General features: G+C 36.1%; 3 protein-coding genes across 4 annotated transcripts; all 3 read right to left on the reverse strand.

Annotated features, from left to right (window-relative positions):
- Window positions 1-99: 99 nt before the first annotated feature.
- LOC129803600 (general transcription factor IIH subunit 1) lies at window positions 100-10,949 on the reverse strand. Its single transcript, XM_055850299.1, has 5 exons — window positions 10,803-10,949; window positions 9,508-10,289; window positions 4,044-4,828; window positions 445-620; window positions 100-370 (listed from the first exon to the last, which is right to left on the reverse strand). The coding sequence occupies exons 2-5, from the start codon at window positions 10,200-10,202 to the stop codon at window positions 251-253; spliced, it is 1,776 nt and encodes a 591-aa protein (XP_055706274.1). The 5' UTR covers window positions 10,203-10,289; window positions 10,803-10,949; the 3' UTR covers window positions 100-250.
- A 2,396-nt stretch (window positions 10,950-13,345) lies between these two features.
- On the reverse strand, window positions 13,346-14,896 carry LOC129803606 (WASH complex subunit 1). The gene has a single exon (XM_055850305.1). The coding sequence runs from the start codon at window positions 14,812-14,814 to the stop codon at window positions 13,537-13,539; it is 1,278 nt and encodes a 425-aa protein (XP_055706280.1). The 5' UTR covers window positions 14,815-14,896; the 3' UTR covers window positions 13,346-13,536.
- Window positions 14,897-15,061: 165 nt separating this feature from the next.
- LOC129803609 (neuronal membrane glycoprotein M6-a) lies at window positions 15,062-20,764 on the reverse strand. Of its 2 annotated transcripts, XM_055850310.1 has the most exons (3): window positions 20,706-20,764; window positions 20,535-20,595; window positions 15,062-16,653 (listed from the first exon to the last, which is right to left on the reverse strand). In XM_055850310.1, exons 2-3 carry the CDS (start codon window positions 20,536-20,538, stop codon window positions 15,905-15,907), a joined length of 753 nt encoding a protein of 250 aa, XP_055706285.1. In that variant the 5' UTR covers window positions 20,539-20,595; window positions 20,706-20,764; the 3' UTR covers window positions 15,062-15,904. The 2 variants fall into 2 exon arrangements, with proteins under 2 accessions (XP_055706285.1, XP_055706284.1); XM_055850309.1 differs by lacking the exons at window positions 20,535-20,595; window positions 20,706-20,764 and adding an exon at window positions 18,850-19,341.
- Window positions 20,765-20,777: the final 13 nt, after the last annotated feature.

A 20,777-nucleotide genomic window follows, 5' to 3' on the forward strand; every position in this document is an offset into this window, starting at 1 on the left:
TTCCCATTTCACTCAAAATCAAGTGGAGTGGGGGAATTTATTCCCGTAAACTTCCCCTCCTCAAATACACTGTAAAAAACTCACTATAAAAAAGCAATCTTTCTCAAAGAACGAATTTTATTCTCTCACGAAACATGCGGTTCTCTAACGTGTTTTCCGTTTTTTTTCTCTTCCTCTTTCTTTAAATAAATCCATATAGCAATTAGGTATTTTTTCTGTAATTTATTCATTATAAAAGTAATATTGAGGGCTACCGTCGCATCTTAATCTCTCGCCATTTGACGAATTTGCGATCAGCCGCTTGCAGTAATTGATTCAAATGGAGTGTTAATGAGGCACCGACCGGTGAAAATTCTCGAATGGCACGTTCCTGCAAAGATATTAATGCAGAAAAAAATTCAGTATATTTGGTAAACTTTTTAAAATTAGTTCACTCTCTCTTACCTCAAATGGTTTCAACTTTGCCATCTGAAATCGTTGCAGTGCTTCGTACATCTTGACAACTTTGGCTTCCAATTCTTGTGTTGTTGGTGGAAATGATGTCCAGAAGTGCCTTAGCAATTCTGACATTGATAAATACAAATTTTTAAGCTCCTTCTCAGCTTCTGGAGGCACTAATTCTGCAAAAAATTATGATTTTTTTGTTATTTTAGATCAATTTGGATCAAGAAAATTTCATGAAGTCAAAATTTGAATCACTTTCTTTCTCACACGGTTTGCATCTGTCTATCTCATTCTTTTACACTCTTCTTTTTTTTAAGCATCATTGCAAATTCAATTTAGCCCAGTCGAATTTGAACTGCGAAAGAATGAGACAAACATATGCAAAACGTGTGAGAAAGAAAAGGATATGAATTCCGATTTCATGAAATTTTCCTAATCTAAAAGGTGTGCCGGAGCCATTAATTTTTTTTTTGAGAGTGAGTTTCGTAGCAAACACTTATGGCCTCTACACATTGGGAGCAATTTTTGTCAAAAATTGCTTTTTTGAAGGAAATTCTCTGCAGCGTTGTAGGGGGAAACGTCAAATTTCTGTCAAAAACGCAATTTTTGACGAAAATTGCTCCCAATGTGTAGACGCCTTTAGAAAATATGAAATAAACACCATTTAAGATTTTAATATGAAAATGAATATGTCAAGCATCAAACGACTTCTCGAGGAAAAACGGCAAAAGACAGAAAACTTATGGCTTTCGGCAAATAATATCCTTTACAGGTGTTTTATGAAATCTAAGAGTTGAAATAGAGTCAGGTTGATCTTCGAGAATAATTAATCTGTAAAAATCAACACTAAAGTAATATCCCAAACTGTCAGCAGGGGGTTAGTAAGATAAGAGATTTTGCCAGAGGTCAGTTCTCCACTTCGGATTACCAATGCATCCAGGAGGGCAATTCTGTTGTACTGCTCTGGCAATGCCATATGATAAATTGGGTTCGAATCTTAGGAGAGCTTTTTTCGAAAATGCGATTCTGTAGCCATGACATTGCCATTTCAGCTCACGTGGCATTGTGAGAAGTCACATATTTGAGATTTCTGACAATTCAAATGACAATGAATTTTGTTAAACAAATCAACCAAGACGTACTGTATTTTCATAAAATCATAAAGTATAAAGGGATTTCATTAAAAATTCAATGAATTGCATTTTCGAACTCATATAATATGACAAAAAAAGCTTGAATGGCATTGTCAGGTTTCGAACTCACTCATGACAATGCCATGAAAATCACAGAATTCCCCTACAGGCCACAATTAGGCCCTTTTATGCTTTCCCGCTCCTATTCTATCTTATCCCTCGATACGGGTAGCCGCTCTATATCACAGCTCTGTATACTCATCAGTGCTACTGGTACTGCTATATCACAGAAGCCCATCTCGGTGTGTGTTTGAATCAGTGACAGTGAATATTTGTATCGACTGAACTACCACTTTCATGTCGAAACTCGTAATCGTACCAGCCTCTATTGTTTTAGGCGGTTTACTTTTTCGCCAATATGCACCATTGGCATTACTATTCATTAATTCACTGGACGAATTCAAAGCCGATAAGGCATAAGAAATCTTTTTATACTGCTGCTCAGCTTTGAACCCGAGACCTCGCAGTCATAGAGCTACTACTCTATCCACTGATCCACTTGAAGCTTAAAATGGCCATAACTCCGGTTCTAATTGTCAGGATTTAAAAAGTGAGGGCTCTTTGGAAAGCTCTCGTGAAATACCACTTCTCCTTCTAACATCGCAAGTTCATAAAATCACCGCTAGGGGCGCTATTTTTATAAAGAAGATTTTTTAATTTTCTAAGTTAAATAACTCAAAAGTTCATTTGTACGTTGGGCTGAAATTTTAGTATGTTGTAGCCGCAGATTATAGCTATTAAATAAAAAAAATACTTAAGTCGATCCATAACCCCTGACCCGAGCTATAAGGGGTCAAATTTCGAATATTGACCGGCCTCTATCTCCGGTTCTAATTAACATTTTGAGCTAAATTTTACCTTTTTGGTTTCGTCTCGATGAGCACTTTCAGATGGAAGTTCAAAAAGTCATCACAGGTGGCGCTGTGATAGCGTCAAAATTCATCGAAATTCAAAGTCATTTTTCTCAAAAACGGCATTGTGCAAGTTAATGAAATTTTAGTATGTTGTAGTCCAGTCTAGGACGTTTCCAAAATGGTGCGTAAGTGCGCTGTGATTTTAATAGAACCGGAGATATGAGGGGTCAAAGTTTACGAAATTCAAAAAATCATATCTCCGGTTCTATTTGACCGATTTTGATGAGTAGGGTTAAAATAGGGTTTTAAATGGAAAGACTCACAAAATACAACAATTCTTTGAAATAGTTGAAGTTCATCAAATGAACACTTGGGGCGTTCTGGTCGAAAAAACGAGTTAAGAAACAAAAAACCTCGCTTATCTTGGCTTCTGAGTAATCGATGAGATCTAGTTCTACTGCAAAATTATAGAGAACATTCTGGTCTATATTTCACCCCATATATCACTTCTCTGTCAGTCCATGCACAACTTTGATATTTTGGTTTAAATACAAAATTTTAATTTCACGAATTTGATTCAATATAACTGAATGGCGTCCCCCAACTTCAGCTCTAAAACGAATTTGCATGCATTCCGAGTTAGCTCACTTTAAGAATCTCACCTACATAAGCCGGTTAGGATTATCTGTCCCTTTTTTTCAGGTGGTTCTTGATGGTTCAGGAGCAAGCATAATGAGGGATAAGTAACAGCTTGACCAAAAAGGCACGTGTTGCTGACGCTGAAGTTTAGGATTTTAAGGATTTAATGAGTGAGATAGGGTATAGTGCGTATAGTGTCTCTGTATTTGGGGAAAGAATGCAAGCTTATTCTTTTTGTAAGAAATTGTTAATATTGACAATAAGATGATCCATTTTTACGTTCAAATTAAAGCCATCAAGAGTTGGAAAATTTAATTTGATAATTAGAATTTGTGATTGATAAGAACTATGAGATTTTCCTAATCAAGGACTTTAGGGATCTTGGCTTCACAATAATTATCATTACGAAGAGGATGAGTCGTTCATGAAACACTATGTGTCAATTCTTTGAGGAAAAAAGGATTTGGAACAAATTTATTGCAAAGCGATTACTACCAACATGGTACAAAACCAGTAAAGAATTTACTAATCTGCTACTACTTTTTCTGACCAGAAATATTTATTCCTGATTCTGTCTAGAAAATTTTTACTTAGAATTTTTCTCCAAGAAAACAAAACTAAATTTGCGTGTGTTCTTATTAAAAATCTCACTCAGAATTAAGTATAACAAGTAGGGGAAAGCACTCTCCCTTCGAACGTTCATGCCATCGAATAATGTGAATTTTCTTTTAGTTTTCCTAAGAGACTTAAACATTTCTATTAAATATTAGATGGCTTATCATCAGTTGTTGATAATTTAGTGTGAATCTCTTACGAAAAACAAAAGAAATTCACATTATTCGAAGGCACGAACGTTCGAATGGAGAGCACTTTCCCCTATATTAATAATTTTGATATTAAAAATGATACTTACGGGCAAGAGTTTGCTCTTGGAAGCCCGGCATTAGAGCCCCACCCGGACTCAATTCACTCAGTGCATTGACAGCTGACGTTGCACTCACGAGGACTTTGTGTGGTGTTCTCGTATTCCACGAATCTGTGAGATTAAACAGATGTATCTGAACTGAATCCAAATCTTGCATTGGTTCATCAACATCAACACTATTGCTCCCCGTAACTGGCACTGGTCCATGCAAATATCTCTCAACTTTTGTCAGATTCAGCTGCATCTTGGCACCCTGCACGGCATCAATACCATCTCCTGGACACCCCTGCAAATCCTCAAAAGCAATCTTTTCCATAATTCTGGCACGCTTGGTAACTGGTGGCTGTGGTGATTGAGATCTACTTGATACACCATTGCCATCTTTGACACCATTTGTCGTAGCGGCCGAATTATTGGCTGAGATTATATTATTTTTATTGGTGTCGACACTTTTGCTACTGCTGGCAGCAGCAGCAGCAACAGCAGAAGTAGCAGCACAGTTGATCTGTGTAGCATCAGCACAGGTTTTCAGCACCATTATTGAATGCTGATTGAAACGTTTTATCATATTTTGATGCACAATATTGCCACTATTGACAACATTGCGATCAGACGAGGCACCACCAAAACCATCCTCAAGTGAATTATCACCAAATAATCGTATATCGAGGAGTGGATCACCAGATGCTTCTGCCACAGCCACTTTAAGTGCTTGATCATCAATTTTGCCACATTCACTGAAGATATCTTTGGTTCCGGCAGTGATTCTATCCCTAAAAACATCCAAAACCAAAAAAAAAAACACCATCATTTCAACAAATCCTCCCCTTTTTCTCCAAATTTGTGTTTTTTTTTCACAAAAGCAATTTCTTTAAAACAATAATTGAATAAAAATTGTTGAAAAACAATTTAAAAAGAGAAAATGATGCAGATATTTCTGTAAAAGTGCACGTAATAAATGCCCAATCAAAAGATGATGATAGGTTTGTTCAACTGTTGCGGATACTCTCAGAGTTTTTCTTTTAAAATTCTTTAAATAAAAAAAATGCATAGTTTGCATCAAATTAAATGTGCGATTAACCAATTCAAGGTTTCATTCACAACAAAAATTTTATTTATCAGATGCACATTAAGTGCAATATGGCGATAAAAGGGTCACGATTATTGACATTAAATCGGAATAAAAGTCCAATAAACATAATCACAGAATGAAATGTTCAACTCTTATAGAACACTTCTTATCAGTCCGCACAGGAAGTGAACTAGGATGGTACTGTGGTGCACATGCCACTATTACCAATAATATTGATCGTCAGTTGAAATTCTATCCCTTCGTTTCAATTGTTTTCCAATGTATCAAATGTTTTCAACTGAAAGGAATAATCAAATATTATTAACCCTCGAATGGTCAGATATACCAAAGCAAAGGCTTAGTACATTTACGAGAAATATTAGGTGAGATTCTTAACAATCTCACCTACTGTAATCCTAACAAAATCTCATGCTCTCCGATCGACCGCAAACTTTGCCAAAAACTCTCACCATTTCCTGATCACGAATATATGGGAGGCTAAGTTACGTTCCCGGCCGGCCGGCCGGCCGCTCTTTGGAGCTTAATAGCTCCTAAACTAAAAAAGATATCGACTTGCGGTTTTCGGCAAAGGTTATATATCGGGTGAAAATTGCAACTTGGTGCATTGACCCCCCACCCCCCACCCCTCCTTCCGCCATTTTGAATACCACCATTTTTTGTTTCCTTAATGGCTCCGCCCCTATGGCATCGATCGGGCTCAAATTTTAGTATGTTATAGCTGGGTCTTAGGGCTTTCGATCAATACCAAACTTAAGGTCGCCCGACCCCCCTGACCCGAGCAATAAGGGTCCAAAAAACAATCATTAAAATGGCCATAACTCCGGTTCTATTTATCAAAATTTAAAAAGTGAGGGCTTTTTAGAAATCTCTCATGAAATGCTACTTCCCGTTCTAACATCACAACTTCATAAAACCACCGCTAGGGGCGCTTTTTTTAAAAAGAAAATTTTTAAATCTTAAAAGTTAAATAACTCAAAAATTCCATTGTGCATCGGGCTGAAATTTTAGTATGTTGTAGCCCTTGAATATACCTATCAAACAAAAAAATACTTAAGTCGATCCATAACCCCAGACCCGAGCTATAAGGGGTCAAAGTTCGAATATTGACCGGCCTCTATCTCCGGTTCTAATTAACATATCGACCTAAATTTTGGCTTTTTGGTTTCGTCTCGATGAGCACTTTCAGATGGAAGTTCAAAAAGTCATCACAGGTAGCGCTGCGATAGCGTCAAAATTCATCGAAATTCAAACTCATTTTTCTCAAAAACGGCATTGTGCAAGTTAATGAAATTTTAGTATGTTATAGTCCAGTCTAGGACGTTTCCAAAATGGTGCGTATGTGCTCTGTGGTTTTAATAGAACCGGAGATATGAGGGGTCAAAGTTCACGAAATTCAAAAAATCATATCTCCGGTTCTATGTGACCGATTTTGATGAGTGAGGGCTTAAACGAAAGATCTCACCAAATGCTACAACTTTCTAGAATATTTGAACTTCGTGGGACCAACACCAGGGGCGCCACAGTCGAAAAACCAATTTCAATATCACATAACCTTAATTGTCTCGACTAATGACCTCGAAATGCGTGCAACTCGGCGTGCTTGCAATTCGGAATGCGTGAAAATTCGATTGTGAGTTGAATTTTGGGGGTAATGGCTCGGGCATACCTTTTAGATCAAGAAAATTTCATGAAGTCGAAATTCGAAACCCTTTCTTTCTCACATGTTTTGCATAATGTCTATCTCATTCTCTCGCACTCTTCTTCTTCTCTTAAACATCACTCCAAATTCAATTTAGCTCAATCGAATTTGGTATGCGAAAGAATGAGATAGTCATATGCAAAACATGTGAGAAAGAAAGGGTTTCGAATTTCGACTTCATGAAATTTTCCTGATCTAAAAGGTGTGCCGGAGCCATAAAGAATCGCGTCGAGCCAATTTCATCCATGTCGACTGCCGAGAACAGTTTACTCGACGCGATTCTTTACCCCCAAAATTCACTTCACAATCGAATTTTCACGCATTCCGAGTTGCAAGCACCCCGAGTTGCACGCATTTCGAGGTCACCTGTAAAGAATCTCAGCTACCATAAGCTTATCTGGGCTTATCACTGGTTTATTGTAGTGTAAATTGCATATAGTGCCGAATGAAAATCCTCAACAAATTTTTAAAAGCGATGAGAGTGCATCGCATAATTTATCGAATTATCAATGGATGGCGCTGTTCCCCATAGGAACAGTCTGGAAAACTGTTCCCAATTTTTATTTTTAGGCTCAATCTGGTTGAACTTTTTCTCATAAAAGCACTCTTTTTTGGTATGGTGTTGAAAATTTTCTAACAAATTTCTTGAAAAATTTCTCAATGGAAATGGCCCATTTAATAATTCGTTTCATAAGATTTTTTTTGCGTTAACTCTTTCCGGACCACAACATATCCAGCGAACGAATTTCAGTAAAACTCACTTTATTGTAAGTCTTAGTGGTCAAATATGATACTTTCGTAGAGAAAGAATTTTCTCCGGCCTTTGGGAAATTGGAAAACTCATGGGAATTCTCATCCCCAAAAGAACGAAAAGGAGACAAACTTCAATTTTCCAAGAGCCAATAATATCAATTTTGTGAATTATTTTTGCGTGTCAAATGACTCCTTTACAATGTTGATCACTAAAACAAGAAGAATTATTGACCAGTATCTTGTGGGATGTCCAGGAAGGAAGTGCTAAAAAGGACACCCAGCTCCTGCTTGCCAACAGGTTCCTCAAAATATTTCACAGAATAACACTTTAACACACATTTCTTTCAACACGATGTTATTGTAGACACATTAAGCTTTCTCAAGAGCCAAAAAAACACTTCCTGGACAATCAGAACAGAATTCACCAAAATCAGGAAGAATAGGAAAAACTTCCCTGAAAGCAATCTCCCGCTCTGCCAAATGTCAAAATTATCGGCCATATTGGCAAAAATATCGTTCCCGCTTGGAATTTTCTTACAAGGTTGGTGTCAAAAAGCAAATGGCGGGCATTGGCGGGATAACCTTACATTTGACCTCTAGATTTTTGCGGATGAGAGTTCCCATCAAGTTTGAACAAGTTTTTTGAAAATTTAAGAAAAAATTATTTTTCGAATTTATGCAATCTGTAATTGTTAGTTATCATTCTTATTGGCCCCGAGAGGTTTTTCCTTATTCGGGTCTAGAAATATGAAAAGTCACAATATGTGCAAGGAAGCAGAAAATCGAAAATTCACGATTTTTGACCAAGAATATCTTAGCTCAGGAGTTAATTGGGATCCTGCAAAAAATATCCTAGATTTGGACATCCTTATAGTTTGTAATCATCCTCAAGAATCGGATTTTTATCGATTCTAAATAGCCCAAAAAAAATTATTTTCTTCCATGGGTACCCAGAGTCCCAAAGGAAACGAAAGAGTTAAAGGTGTTTGAATCGCATTCAATGAGCTTCACTGTCTTCGAATTATTGCTAATTCAATTTTATTTTTGGATATTTTTTAGACATTACCCAGGCGGGCATGTCGTTCTTATATGAAAATCCCGTTGAATCATTTCTAATAACGGTTTTTCAAGGTCAAAGTTTTAAAAGGCTCTAAATAAAGAGCCCATTTCTCAAGTTTATGGCATCTTTTTGGTTTCTTTGGAAAGGTCTTGGAGATGCTAATAAGTCTGACACGGTAGCAGTCAAGATTTTAGTAAAATTTTAACTTGGGATTGGATTTTAAAGGTAAATGATTTATTAGATTCTGAGAAAAACGTATGAAATTGGTTGCTATTAAAAATTAAATATATTTGGGATCTGGAATAAACCTCTAGTCTGAAGACCGTTTTACGAACCAGAGATAAACCGGTCATGAACATTTAGCTGTTCTTTTTCATTAATTTATTTTTTTAAGAAGATTAATTTTACTTATTTTATTGAAGACTTATTATTTCTCAGAATTCATGGGACTGACAAGCACGTGCCTTTTGTAGTTTTTACTACAATTTACTTCAAAGAGAACACTTCCAAGATGCAATTGATAACATTTATTTAACCCGAGTTCTCCTTCATTTGGAGACATTTGTGACAATATTTTTGTAAAATTTCCATAACAATTATCATTATTACAGCTGGCTTTTTGGAGTCTTTAAATGCGTCCAGAGCCCAATATTTGATTGGATAAACTGATAAGTCTCAAAATTTGGACATATTTTTTTTTCTGGGAAACTTGGGCAAATGTGCTAATAAAACGTGTTATCATTTCATTGGCTTGAAAATGCTTAGCTAAACAAACCGTCGCAAGGTTTTTTTTTTCTTAGGAAAGCTTTTGGGGAGAGATAGATGGAAAATTTTCAATGGTACTCACCTGTGAAAATAGTGTGACTGAAAAAACTTGGTCCAAAAATCCGATTCGGTTAATTTAGCTGGTACGTGCTCTTGGTATTTGCGCTTGACAGCTGGATATGTCTTGAAGATGCACTGAATGATGTCGGCGGTGAGATTGTAGCGCAATCCATTGCATCCATCTGTCTGTGGCTTAATATCAGCTAGAAAGGCACCAGAGACACCGATATCCTGCTTCTGTGTCGCCTGATTCTGTGTATATTGCTTGGCATGTGTAGCCCAGAATTCTTCACTGCTCAGGACTTTTGTAATCACCAAATCCCGATAGAGTTGCAGTAGATTGGGATGTTCCATTAGAATGCGATTTTTCTCTTCGAGTTCCTTATTGACTTTCTTCTTGAAATTCGGCAGAAGTTGCTGAAGGAGCTCCTTGACTTTATCCCGATCGGCAATTTGGGCTGCAGTACCGCTACGATTGACAAAGTGAAAGGTAGAACTATTGCCATCGTGCAGGACAACCTGCAATTGAACTTTGGGCTTTCCCTCGGGCGATATCTTTTGCAGTTTGATGTCATGAAAGCGATGGGACACTGCCACAGTATCCCGATGCTCAGCCATCCATGCCAGACGCTCATTCATCACGTACAGTGTCCCATCACCCTTCTTGTACTTCACTTCGCTCATCTGGAGCAGTACATCTTCACTGCTGGTCGTCATGGCGGCTCAATTTTCCTTTCCTGTGACTTTTTCACACTCTCTCTCAGATCTTTGTCACTTGCTTCAGGCACAATTTTGCAATGGACTCTGGAAGATAAAGTCCCCAACAAAAATCTACATTATCTCTCTGGCCGGACTACAGACATCCAAGCAGGCCAACTAACAAAAAAAATTCCAAGGCTCACTGAGACACTATTATTGGCAGCAAAAAAGGTCACTCAATTCTTCGTTTTTTTTTTTCAACGTGAATTGCCCACCATTCGAAACAAAAGACTCTCTCTCCCCATATTCCAGAAAGTTCTCTCTCCGCATCCCCACACTCCATCCCAAACCACTCAACCCCAACATCAGCCCCCATTTCAACCCCCCAACAGTCCAATTTCCACACAAATTCCCCCAAAATTGAATCCCAAACTTGCGGCAGAAAAATTGCCTGCAGTGATGTAATTTCACAATCGTACGCACTAATGCTGCCCCATCAAAAAATCATTTTTAACCCTCAAAATCCCACTACAGCCCCAGTTCTCCATGGCATTTCGATGCCCCACACATTCACACACACTTTTTCACAGAAATTAGAGTGAAAAATGGGCAAATTACCTTTACATTTCAGATAATTTCCACGAGATTCCCTCGAGAACGTCTGATGGCGGCCGCCATGTGCAATTTTAATTCGTCGTATTGTGTACGCCATCCCATTCCGACTCGTCTGAAAATCGCACGAAGCATAGCCTCGATTCTAGCCCGTAGTCGCGCAATCGGCTTTCCAAATGCACTTCGGCAGCGTGTTCGGCATCCAATAGGCCTCTATTTTACTTTTTGTGCTACGCCACAGGCGGCGCTGTTCAAAAGAACTATTCGGAAAACTGCCGATAAATCTGAATTTCAAGAGAGGGCTTACGTAGCTTATGGTATTTGAGATTCATTTGGAGGAAATACATACCAGTCACTACATACTGACTACACATTACAATAATTTTTTACAGGAAAAAAAAACAGAATTTTGTTTAAACTAATTTGTGTGTAGTCAGCTTTACTGTGTCATCACATTAGGATTTTTTCAATTTGGAAATTCAATTTAATTTTCAGATGAATTGATCCTATGCGTTATTTTGCATTAAATAATATCTATTAAATTTATAGATTTTCACTTACATATGTATTGATACAAAACTACACTCAGTCCCGACAGATTTTCAACAATATTGTATGAGAGTCTCTTCATGATCCCTTTTGCTTATAACTCTTTCTATCGGCTTTGGGGATTCTTCTGTATCACAGATAAGTGACTTATAGGACATTTTAACTACTATATCACACATTTTCCGGGGTCATTCACAATCAAAAATTTCGCGGCATTGTTTAAAATTGAACAGATTTCTTGCAAAAGAAATGGCGTGTGAATTTCTGGCTGTGAGAATTTTCAAGTAAATTCTAGAAATCTTAATGCTCAATTGAATTAAAAATTAAATTGTGAGAATCCTAGTATAATAACATCGTTATACAACCCTCAGTAAAAAGAAAATAGGTTTAGGTGTAAAACTTATCAAATTTTTTTCATATCTTTTTTTTAAGTTTTTAAGGGTGATTTTTTTCTAATAAACGGCAAGGTCGTCGGGTCCGTCGGATATTAAGTGGTGGGACCTCTGACTCTGACTCGACTTTCGTAGTTTAGAAGTTCAAGTCTCGCCCGGGGAAAAGCAAACGAAGCAAAAAACAGAATACTATAACTATATCTAATATCTAATAATATTTACACTCATTTCAGAGTATAGACGTAAGGGTAAAAAACATTACTAGAGCGTTATTTTAACATTTTCGGATTTCTATATCAGGAAAATCGTTTTGTTCTGGAGGTTGGCCCATCTAGCAATTTCTTCTCAATAATCAAATTGAAGAATTCTTAAAGTACAGCATATAATGCTTTTTATGAAAATTTTCTAATTTAATTCGATGATTCGTTACCATTTGACATTTTTTATTACATTGATCGTAGAATTCATGACCTTTCTGCCGTTTTGCCTTATATGAGATAGGTCTTAGGATGTCGGTCGGCAGTTATGCAATATTTAAGATTGAATGGAATTGAATTGATTTCCCTTGTAGAGCATGTAAGATCATTTCTCAAAATCAGTTTACCTTGGTTCCATAAAGTAACTCATTTACTTGTTGGATGATTCTTGATTGGTATAATTTTTATCTTTGGTCTATAAATCTGTACTGTCCTGTATATAAAACGAATTATGTTTTGAATCCTTTGAACAGATTGAAATTGCAATAGGAAATTGTGGTATCTGATCTGAATAATGGTTTATCGTATTTCGTATCATAAAATTATTTATGCAAGAGGGCTTATGGAAAGCTTTCGTAAAATACATCATCTTGAAGCGCTCTAATCCCTACCATAATTCCTGAAACCGTAAAATTTCCATAGTGAGTACGGTACACCGTACACCACAGTAATTTAATTTCGGAATTTATTTTATTTATTTTTATTTATTGTTAATAACAATGCTTTTGAGCTAGTGCTCTTGAAAGAAGAATAAAAAGGATACATGTATTAAGATATGTATAAAGTATAAAGATTTGTCAGAAAGTAATGCTTGCGTCCACCGCCGTCTTAGCGTTGGTGACCAACCTCCAGAGCCAAACGGTGGAAATGCTCTTTCTCAGATTGTATAAGTCATCTGCATCATTTGAAACAAAAAAAATCTGTCTGACGTTTAGGCTAAAGCAAACTAAGATACCACAAAAATTGAAAAGAGGGAGCATAAATTAGATATTAGAGGAACTAAACACTTTTTTCACCGCCCTTCACGCTTAAGAATGTAAGATCAATTACATAAAAGGAAAAAAATGAACTCATGAATCATACTAAACTGGTGATCTTAATATTAATAAAGTGGACATTGAAACAAAAGCATCAGACTTTTTTAATTTTACCAATTTTACCCTTGATTTCCTCAGTGGAAATCATAATTGTTCTGATCAGGATCGTGAGCCCAGGATATCCAGGTTAGCAGCTCATGCCTGTCGATCCTCCACCGCTTTAGAAAATTATAATTATTTGCACGTTATAATATTGCACCCGAAATATTTTTTATCACCAATTTCTAAATATCATAGCATCATGACGAGTTATATTTTTAAAAATTTGAAATTTTATTATATTCTCTATTTTGGTACAAATCTGCAAATACTTTTCAAATATTCGAAGTTTGTTAATTCACACTGATTTTCTGAACAGAATTATAATTTAAAAAAAAAATATTACTTCAATTACGATATCTGTGATTTATGCAAAGTCCTCAGAGCAAATGGTCAGGAAGTTTCCTTATTCCCAGTCATCGTCTTCACTGATGTCTGTGGGTGGACCAGTTGGTTTAGGAGGAGGAGGAATAAGAGCTGACATCTTATCCATCATTCCGGAAACATCCTTTGCTCCTGAAATGCCCTTCCGCCTCATGGAGAGCTTATTGTGAAGATCAGCCATTAAATCACCAGCTGCTGGGGCAGGAGTTTCCCTCTTCCCAGCAGGCTTCTGTTCAGCCGCTCTGAGCTTGGTTTTGCCTCCAGCCTGACGAATAGCCTCCATCAGATTGCTCCTTGCATCTGTCATTGGAGGTAATTTACCTCCGGGTGCCTCTTTGGGCAGCGGCGTGGAGGTGCTCGGAAGGTCAGGTAAGGGTTGTGGTGGAGGCGGAGGAGGAGGTGATGGTACATCAGGCATTTTAGGTGTCTCCTTGGGAGCATTTTCAACCTTCCGGATGGAAATGTTCAAGTCAATCTCATCATCAGTTGGCAGGAGGGTTGATTTTACTGTGTCTTCAACAGTTCGAATTTTTGATGGTCCTTCTGAGAAAGTTATATCTCCAGCGATTCCCGGAAGATCTGGCAAATCATCAGGAACTTCCAGAGCAGGTGCCTCATCGAATTGTGGAGTGTAGAAGAAGCTATCGGGAACTTTCTTGGGCTGGGCATTTCTGTTGGAAATTGACAGAGGAGCTGCTTCCATTTTCTGACTCTCATCCTCCAGAGCTGTAGATGACGAAGTCGTCCTGATGGTCCCACTCAAAGGATCAACTTTTTTGTAGTGCTCATAGGGATTTTCCGTGGTGTTGTAGAGGAGGAATGAATTAATTGATGTCATGTTATACGGAGGAGCTCCTAAGCCTTCCGGAATAGACTCAGAAGACCGATCGACAAACTTCCTTACATGATAAAAATGCAGTTTATCCTGCAGACGCTTCTGGCTAACGGGATCTAAGCTACTCTCCACGGTATAGTCATCATTTAGCCGGACACGGGGCTCCTTTTGCTCTGGGAAGGTAACCTCAATGTCCTGAATCTTGTCACCAGCTGGATATTTTGCTGGAGAGTAGATGGTTATTGCCTTCTTGATACCCACGAGACTCTCCACTTTAGCATTAGCCACTGTAATCCTGTGCTTGATGTCCTCTACCCTGGCATTATTCTTATCAATCCGTTTGTTGATTGTATCAAATATATCTGTTATCACATTTTCGAGATATTCAAAGGCATTGGCTGTCTGAATTATTGCCTCCTCATGTCTCAGATCTTGCTGAATTAAAGGAATATTGTACAAATGCATATTTTTCTTTGAAAACACAGTTTTATCGCATCTCAAAAAAAATCAACACTGTCACTTGAATAACATCAACAAACTGAATTGTCCCTGGACATTTCCATGGTTTCCATGGAAATTTAATAGGCCTTCTGTATTCCGAAATTTTAAATTTTCGAATTCGCCCGAAAATATCCGAATGATACCGATTCAATTCGGATAATCCCTCAAACTCGCCCTACTTTGGAAAAAGAGCAATTAGCACTACAATCAATAGTTTTGGGTACAAATTTATTGAATAAATTCATAAAAATCGATAATGGGGTTTTCCTTCTTACATTTTCATTGTCCACGTAAATTGCATCAATTCTAGATTTTTAATCTAATACAAATAAATTCTTACATCTCTACATCTATAAATATTTTTTAAAAATCATTTTTTGATTTACATTCAAGGGATACAAGTCTTCGATTTTTCGTCGTAATGTCTCTTTTTTTTTAATTGGTGGAAAATATATAATTTATATATAATATTGATAAAATTGGGCAGTATTTGTCGCTTAGGTCTAATTTCTAATATTTTCTTTATTTTTTCTTCAAAAATTTGTGCTTTTACTTTATATTTTATTTTCTACTAACATCATATTTTGTGGAATTTTTGCTTCACATTAGGCTGTAATTGTAATTTATATTTTTTGAGGGGAAATTCTACATTTACATTTTTATTTTGTATGTTTCCAGCAAAAATACTGCAATTATTCTTACACTTATTACAAATACTATCTTTAATTGGATGAAATACTTTGATGGAATGTGTTAATTCTATTTTTTGTGGGGTGTTTTTTTCTGTATAGTTAAAAAATATATTTTTTGTAAAAATCTGGCTTAACTGACGACCTCGAGAGAATTATGCTGAGTACTCAGAAATGATCAATTAATAAAAGTAAAATGAAACCTCGTGTTGGACGGATATGTTAGGAATGATATTTTGTGCATGCAAAAATAAAATAGGCTGTTTTGTTCTTCAAATAAAACCAAAGGGGAAAGTCTTCCAAAACAAAAGGATCCTTCAAACATTGTACTCAGGATACCCAGCATAATTCCCACGAGCCGTATCCTAGAATCTCTCTTTGCTAGCTGCACTATATTCCATATCATTGAGATTTTGCATTTCCTGCAGTTCCTGGAATTTCTCATGATCTCTGATATGAGCATAATTGGCAGCTAGACACATGAGATAGTGGACAAGACTGAGAATGATAAGGAGGCACGAGACAAAGGCCAGAATGAACATTATTTCAGCCGTTTCAACTGCATCCTTGCAGAAGGCTTTCACTTCGAACTCCTTGCACACCTTCATGCGTTCCTGTGGTGTTCCATCCGGGAACATAAAGTAGAACTGCGTGAAGTCAATGCAGGATTTGTGTGATTGGACATCAGGTGTTGAGCACATATTCCAGAAAATGGTGAAGACAAAAGTGACAATGGCCAGGAAGCACAAAATCAAGATCCACACAATATTGAGGATGTAGGTGATACCCATAAAGACTGCACATGAAATACGACCTCCAACACGCGATCTCCAGGCCCGGTATACTTTATATCGCGTTGCACCCGTGGCCAGGAATCCCACGAAGAGAATCATGAAACCCAGGGCACCCATTGATGCACCAATGATGACAAAAATCAACTGAACTGCCTCAATCCACAGCAGACGAATGTGAAATACCTGATCTAGCATTATTACCGTGAGACTTGTACCCCTGTACATTGTCCCACAGAATACAACTACGCCAATCAGGCACATCACAGTAGCAATAAGGGTAGCATAGGGGATTCGTGTCATGCATGATTTGCAGCAGTCACCTGAATTGAAGATGTTTTTGCGAACATTAAAAGTTGAAAAAAAATTCCGCTAGGGGGATTATTATTATTGAGGTTGTATAGTAAGGCGGCTCTTTGGTCTTTCAGATTAAAAGGAGGAGCTCATTCCAATCAGTTCAATGAAACTTAATATTTTTTTGATAATGGAGTTTGTCGCTTCGTCTCCTAGATCCTGTTCCATTCTGATACCTCCGACATCCATTCTTTCTTGCGAATACAAAACACAATACAAAACACACAGGGGGGGGATATATTTCGATAAGTCGTTAATCTTCGAGCATCGAGCATTCCGCGAAGTCTTCTTTATTTTCTTACTCTTCAGTTTTCCGATTTGAAACCGATTTCACCGTCTTGAATTTTCTTTTGCTCTTAAACATTCGTCAAAATAATTAAGTGATGAATATTTTTTTGGTTTAAGGTGCTTGGGAATAGGACTCAAAAATTTAAGTTAAATTTTTAATTCAGTTTGAGTTTTCGAACATCAACATTTTTGTTAAGGGGTAATATGCGAAAATGTTAGTGTTATAGGCATTTTAGCTGAGACACTTTCAAATTTCCACAATTCTTAAATTATTTTCACCTAATGGACCACATTCTTCTATTTAACAAGGTTATCCCAAGCCTAACCTTAAATAAATCAAGATATATATTTTGTTTGGCAGAATCTTATAAACTATGTTCAGGATTTTTTGGTCAATAATTTAGCCGAGACAAAAAAATCTGATCTGAAAATTCTCTAAATTTTAAATATGTATCGAAACCTAACCTCAAAAATATAACAGATTCTTTCCATTTAAAATGTTTTTAGAGTGCTTAATAATTTTGGAAATAAGATTGCCCATTTATAAAATAAAGGAGAATATAGTTAAGAAGTTTCTGTTAGAAGATGAATTTTTTTCAGGTTAGATCAAATATAACTTCGAATTCTTAAGTAACCTTTTAGCAAATAAAAAAATTTGATCAAACATCTCAATAAAAATCAATAATTTGCCATAGAATTGCAATAAAAATATGTATAAATTTAAAAATAGGTGTGATTATGAAGGAATCACACCTAATAGAAAGTTTTTCACAGATCTACGAATTTGGATAAGGACTTTGTTAATGTGATTATGACCTAACCTACTGTAACAGTTATAATTTAGCAAATTAAAAGTTTCATTTTTCTTTTTTTTTTAAAAGGGAGTAAAAGATTCAGTTACTTTAATTGTTCAAAAATTCGTTCTTTTACCATACTTTTACTAAAATATAGTATTAAAAGCGAACTATTGTCTTTATAAACAAAACAAGTGTTCTAAAAAACGTTAACATATTTTTTTCAGAAACGCAAATTTGTTTTTAAAGTTATTTATAACTAAAATGAATCAAATTTAAAGGTAAGAAATATATTATCCATAATATTTTTAGATTTTTTGTTAGATTTCTTCAAAATATTAAAGTTTGAGGTGTTACTTCTAGGTTATGTCATAACCATAAATTTTAAAATATTTTTTTTATTATTAAATGAAATGAAGAAGAATTAACGCAATTTTTGAACTTATACACTCAGTCCCGGCATTAAGTCCTTCGGGATTACGCACGTGACGGAATTATGCACATACAATTGCAAGTTTGCCGCCTACCATTGGGAGTCAATTTATGAACTCATTTTTGAAATACGCCTAAATGTATACTATGTTGCGAAGCGGGAAATTTGAAAACATTTTGCTACTTTTTCAGAATAAAACTTTAATTACTTTTATTATGGTATTTTTTTTAATATTCTAACCATTTATTGAAGAACTCTGGCCAAAAAGTACTGTTTGTTAATGCATTTCTATTAAACAATTGAATCTTTTTGTTTGAACTACTTTTACTCCGCGCGAAATTCGTTCTACTGCCGATTTTTTAAAAGAAAGCCCCTGTGGGTATGTTAATTTTCTCGAAAATGTGCATAATCCCGGGACTCAGTGTACAGTATATTTCTCAAATAAGTTTTTATAACACCTCACATTGCAACACGTAATATTTTTTATACGAAACGATATTTTATACGAAATGCAACATAACCTCCTTTATCAGGATTAAGAAAACGAAATGATTAACACGAGAATCATATTCAATATAGGGGCAAGCGCATTTATATTCTGGAAATTGTGTCAAACAGTCCCAGAGGGACTTTTTTCATGTAAAATCTACCTTTCCTTCGATTTCCATGCAGAGAAGCTGTTGAATATCGATCCACTGAATACTCGGATCGCATGGAATTTTGCCTCCTTGTGGGATTGCTATTGTTATTGTTGTACGCCCTCGTAAGGGCCCCATCTTCGTCAAAATTCGTCTCCAGTAGAATCTCTTCTCGCGGATCACGTATTCTATCGCGATTTCCACTCATTTTCTTTTGCGAAATTGCAAATATTTCACCAAAGAAAACGTCCAAGGCGCAGAGGAATTTACTCAAACAAAAACTGATGCTTCTTTGGCATCCACAAACTGTCCCCCTTTTTACAACTCACACGCTATAATTCAAGGGCTTTCAGAGATGCAACAATTACACTTGCTAGAATTAATGTGAATCACTCATTCTATATTCCCGAGAAAATGGAATTACGCGAGGCACAAGAGAAAGAAGCACATACTGGTGTTAGTAAATGCAGAAATCTCAATTAACCCTGTAATGACGCTTGGGTCAAGTGATTCTTCGAATTATCTTTTTTGTTTTTAGAATTCTTTTCTTTTGTGATATAACTTACAAAGAAAAAATTTATAATACAAAAAAATCAAATTTGTATTTTCGAAAAATTTTCATGATCATGGTTCTATGCCCTTTGCACTCAAGCTCTGAAAAGCTATAGGATCTTTTACAATAAAATATAAATCTAAATTTTTGATTTGAAATTATTAATTGTTTTTGAAATGATTTATGTTACCCGATTCGAAAAAAGTCTTAACTGAATAGGGAGCACTGTCTTAAACTTTTTGGATAATTTTCCAAACGTTAAGTACATATAAAGCTTTTTTTTTAATAAATGTGGATTTTCAATTAAATAATATTTAAACAGAAGTTTCCGAAGTTTTTTTTATTTTCTCTGGCCTCTTAGGAATTTGCGTACTCAGATTTATTTTTTGTTGTGGTACAGTAGCCAGATGTGCGCAAGAACCAAACCGAATAAACGTCAAAATAAGTTTTTTCTGGTAGCGTTTTGACTTTGACCATTGAAATGCGTTTTATTTGACGTTTATTCGGTTTTAATGGTTCTTGCACAGTTCTGCAGTAAACTCTCGCTCAAACGGCTCTTTTTCAATTGCTCAAATTCGCTGTACTTCTTCCTATTACATCGTGATTCTTTATAATTGAGCGCTTTTTGTGGAATTTTAAAAGGCTTTGACGCCCAAATTTATCGATAAACCGGATGACATTTCGCCCCAAATACCCATTTGAGAGAGAGTCTACTGTATTTATGAGAATACCATACAGAATTGGTTAAGGCAATCTCTTTAATTTTGCGATTTTCTTATTTATACAAAAAAAAGTAGCAAAGGGCAAAACCAATTATCCCGTGCATTACACCAAATCCCCTAATCCTAGACACTTTTTCCTTTTCTGAAACCAAAATTTTCGAAACGGTTAAGAAAAACCAATAAGAATTTTTTCTACGTTCCGGAATTTGACCCGAGGCCTATTGTTGGCGTTAAAGGGTTAAAAACTCTAAAAGCTATTGATCTCTGTCACACTTCCATAGTAACACATGGGGAAGAGTGGGATGGCAATAACTACAAAACCGATATGCCCCACCTTACGTGAATTCTCGACTAGATAAGGTGAATTTATCAATTTTTTCCTCACTTCTTATCACCAAAACATCAATTACGCATCTACTCACCCATTTTTGCTCAATAGAAGCGCCAAATTTATGAAAATTGAATGCAGCAACGGAAAAATACCTGTTTGGAAGAGAAACAACAATATATCGCTATAGCAGCTGCAATTGCAGGATTTTCTGGAAATTCTAAACAATAGAGCATGCATTGATGATTGTAGATCATAGAAATACCTCAATTTTGTGGATAAAATCAGTCTAAATGAGTATTTTTGTGTTAAAAACACGGGAGACACGCAGAAAATA

The sequence above is a fragment of the Phlebotomus papatasi genome, chromosome 2 (assembly GCF_024763615.1).
Source record: "Phlebotomus papatasi isolate M1 chromosome 2, Ppap_2.1, whole genome shotgun sequence".
NCBI lineage: Eukaryota > Metazoa > Arthropoda > Insecta > Diptera > Psychodidae > Phlebotomus > Phlebotomus papatasi.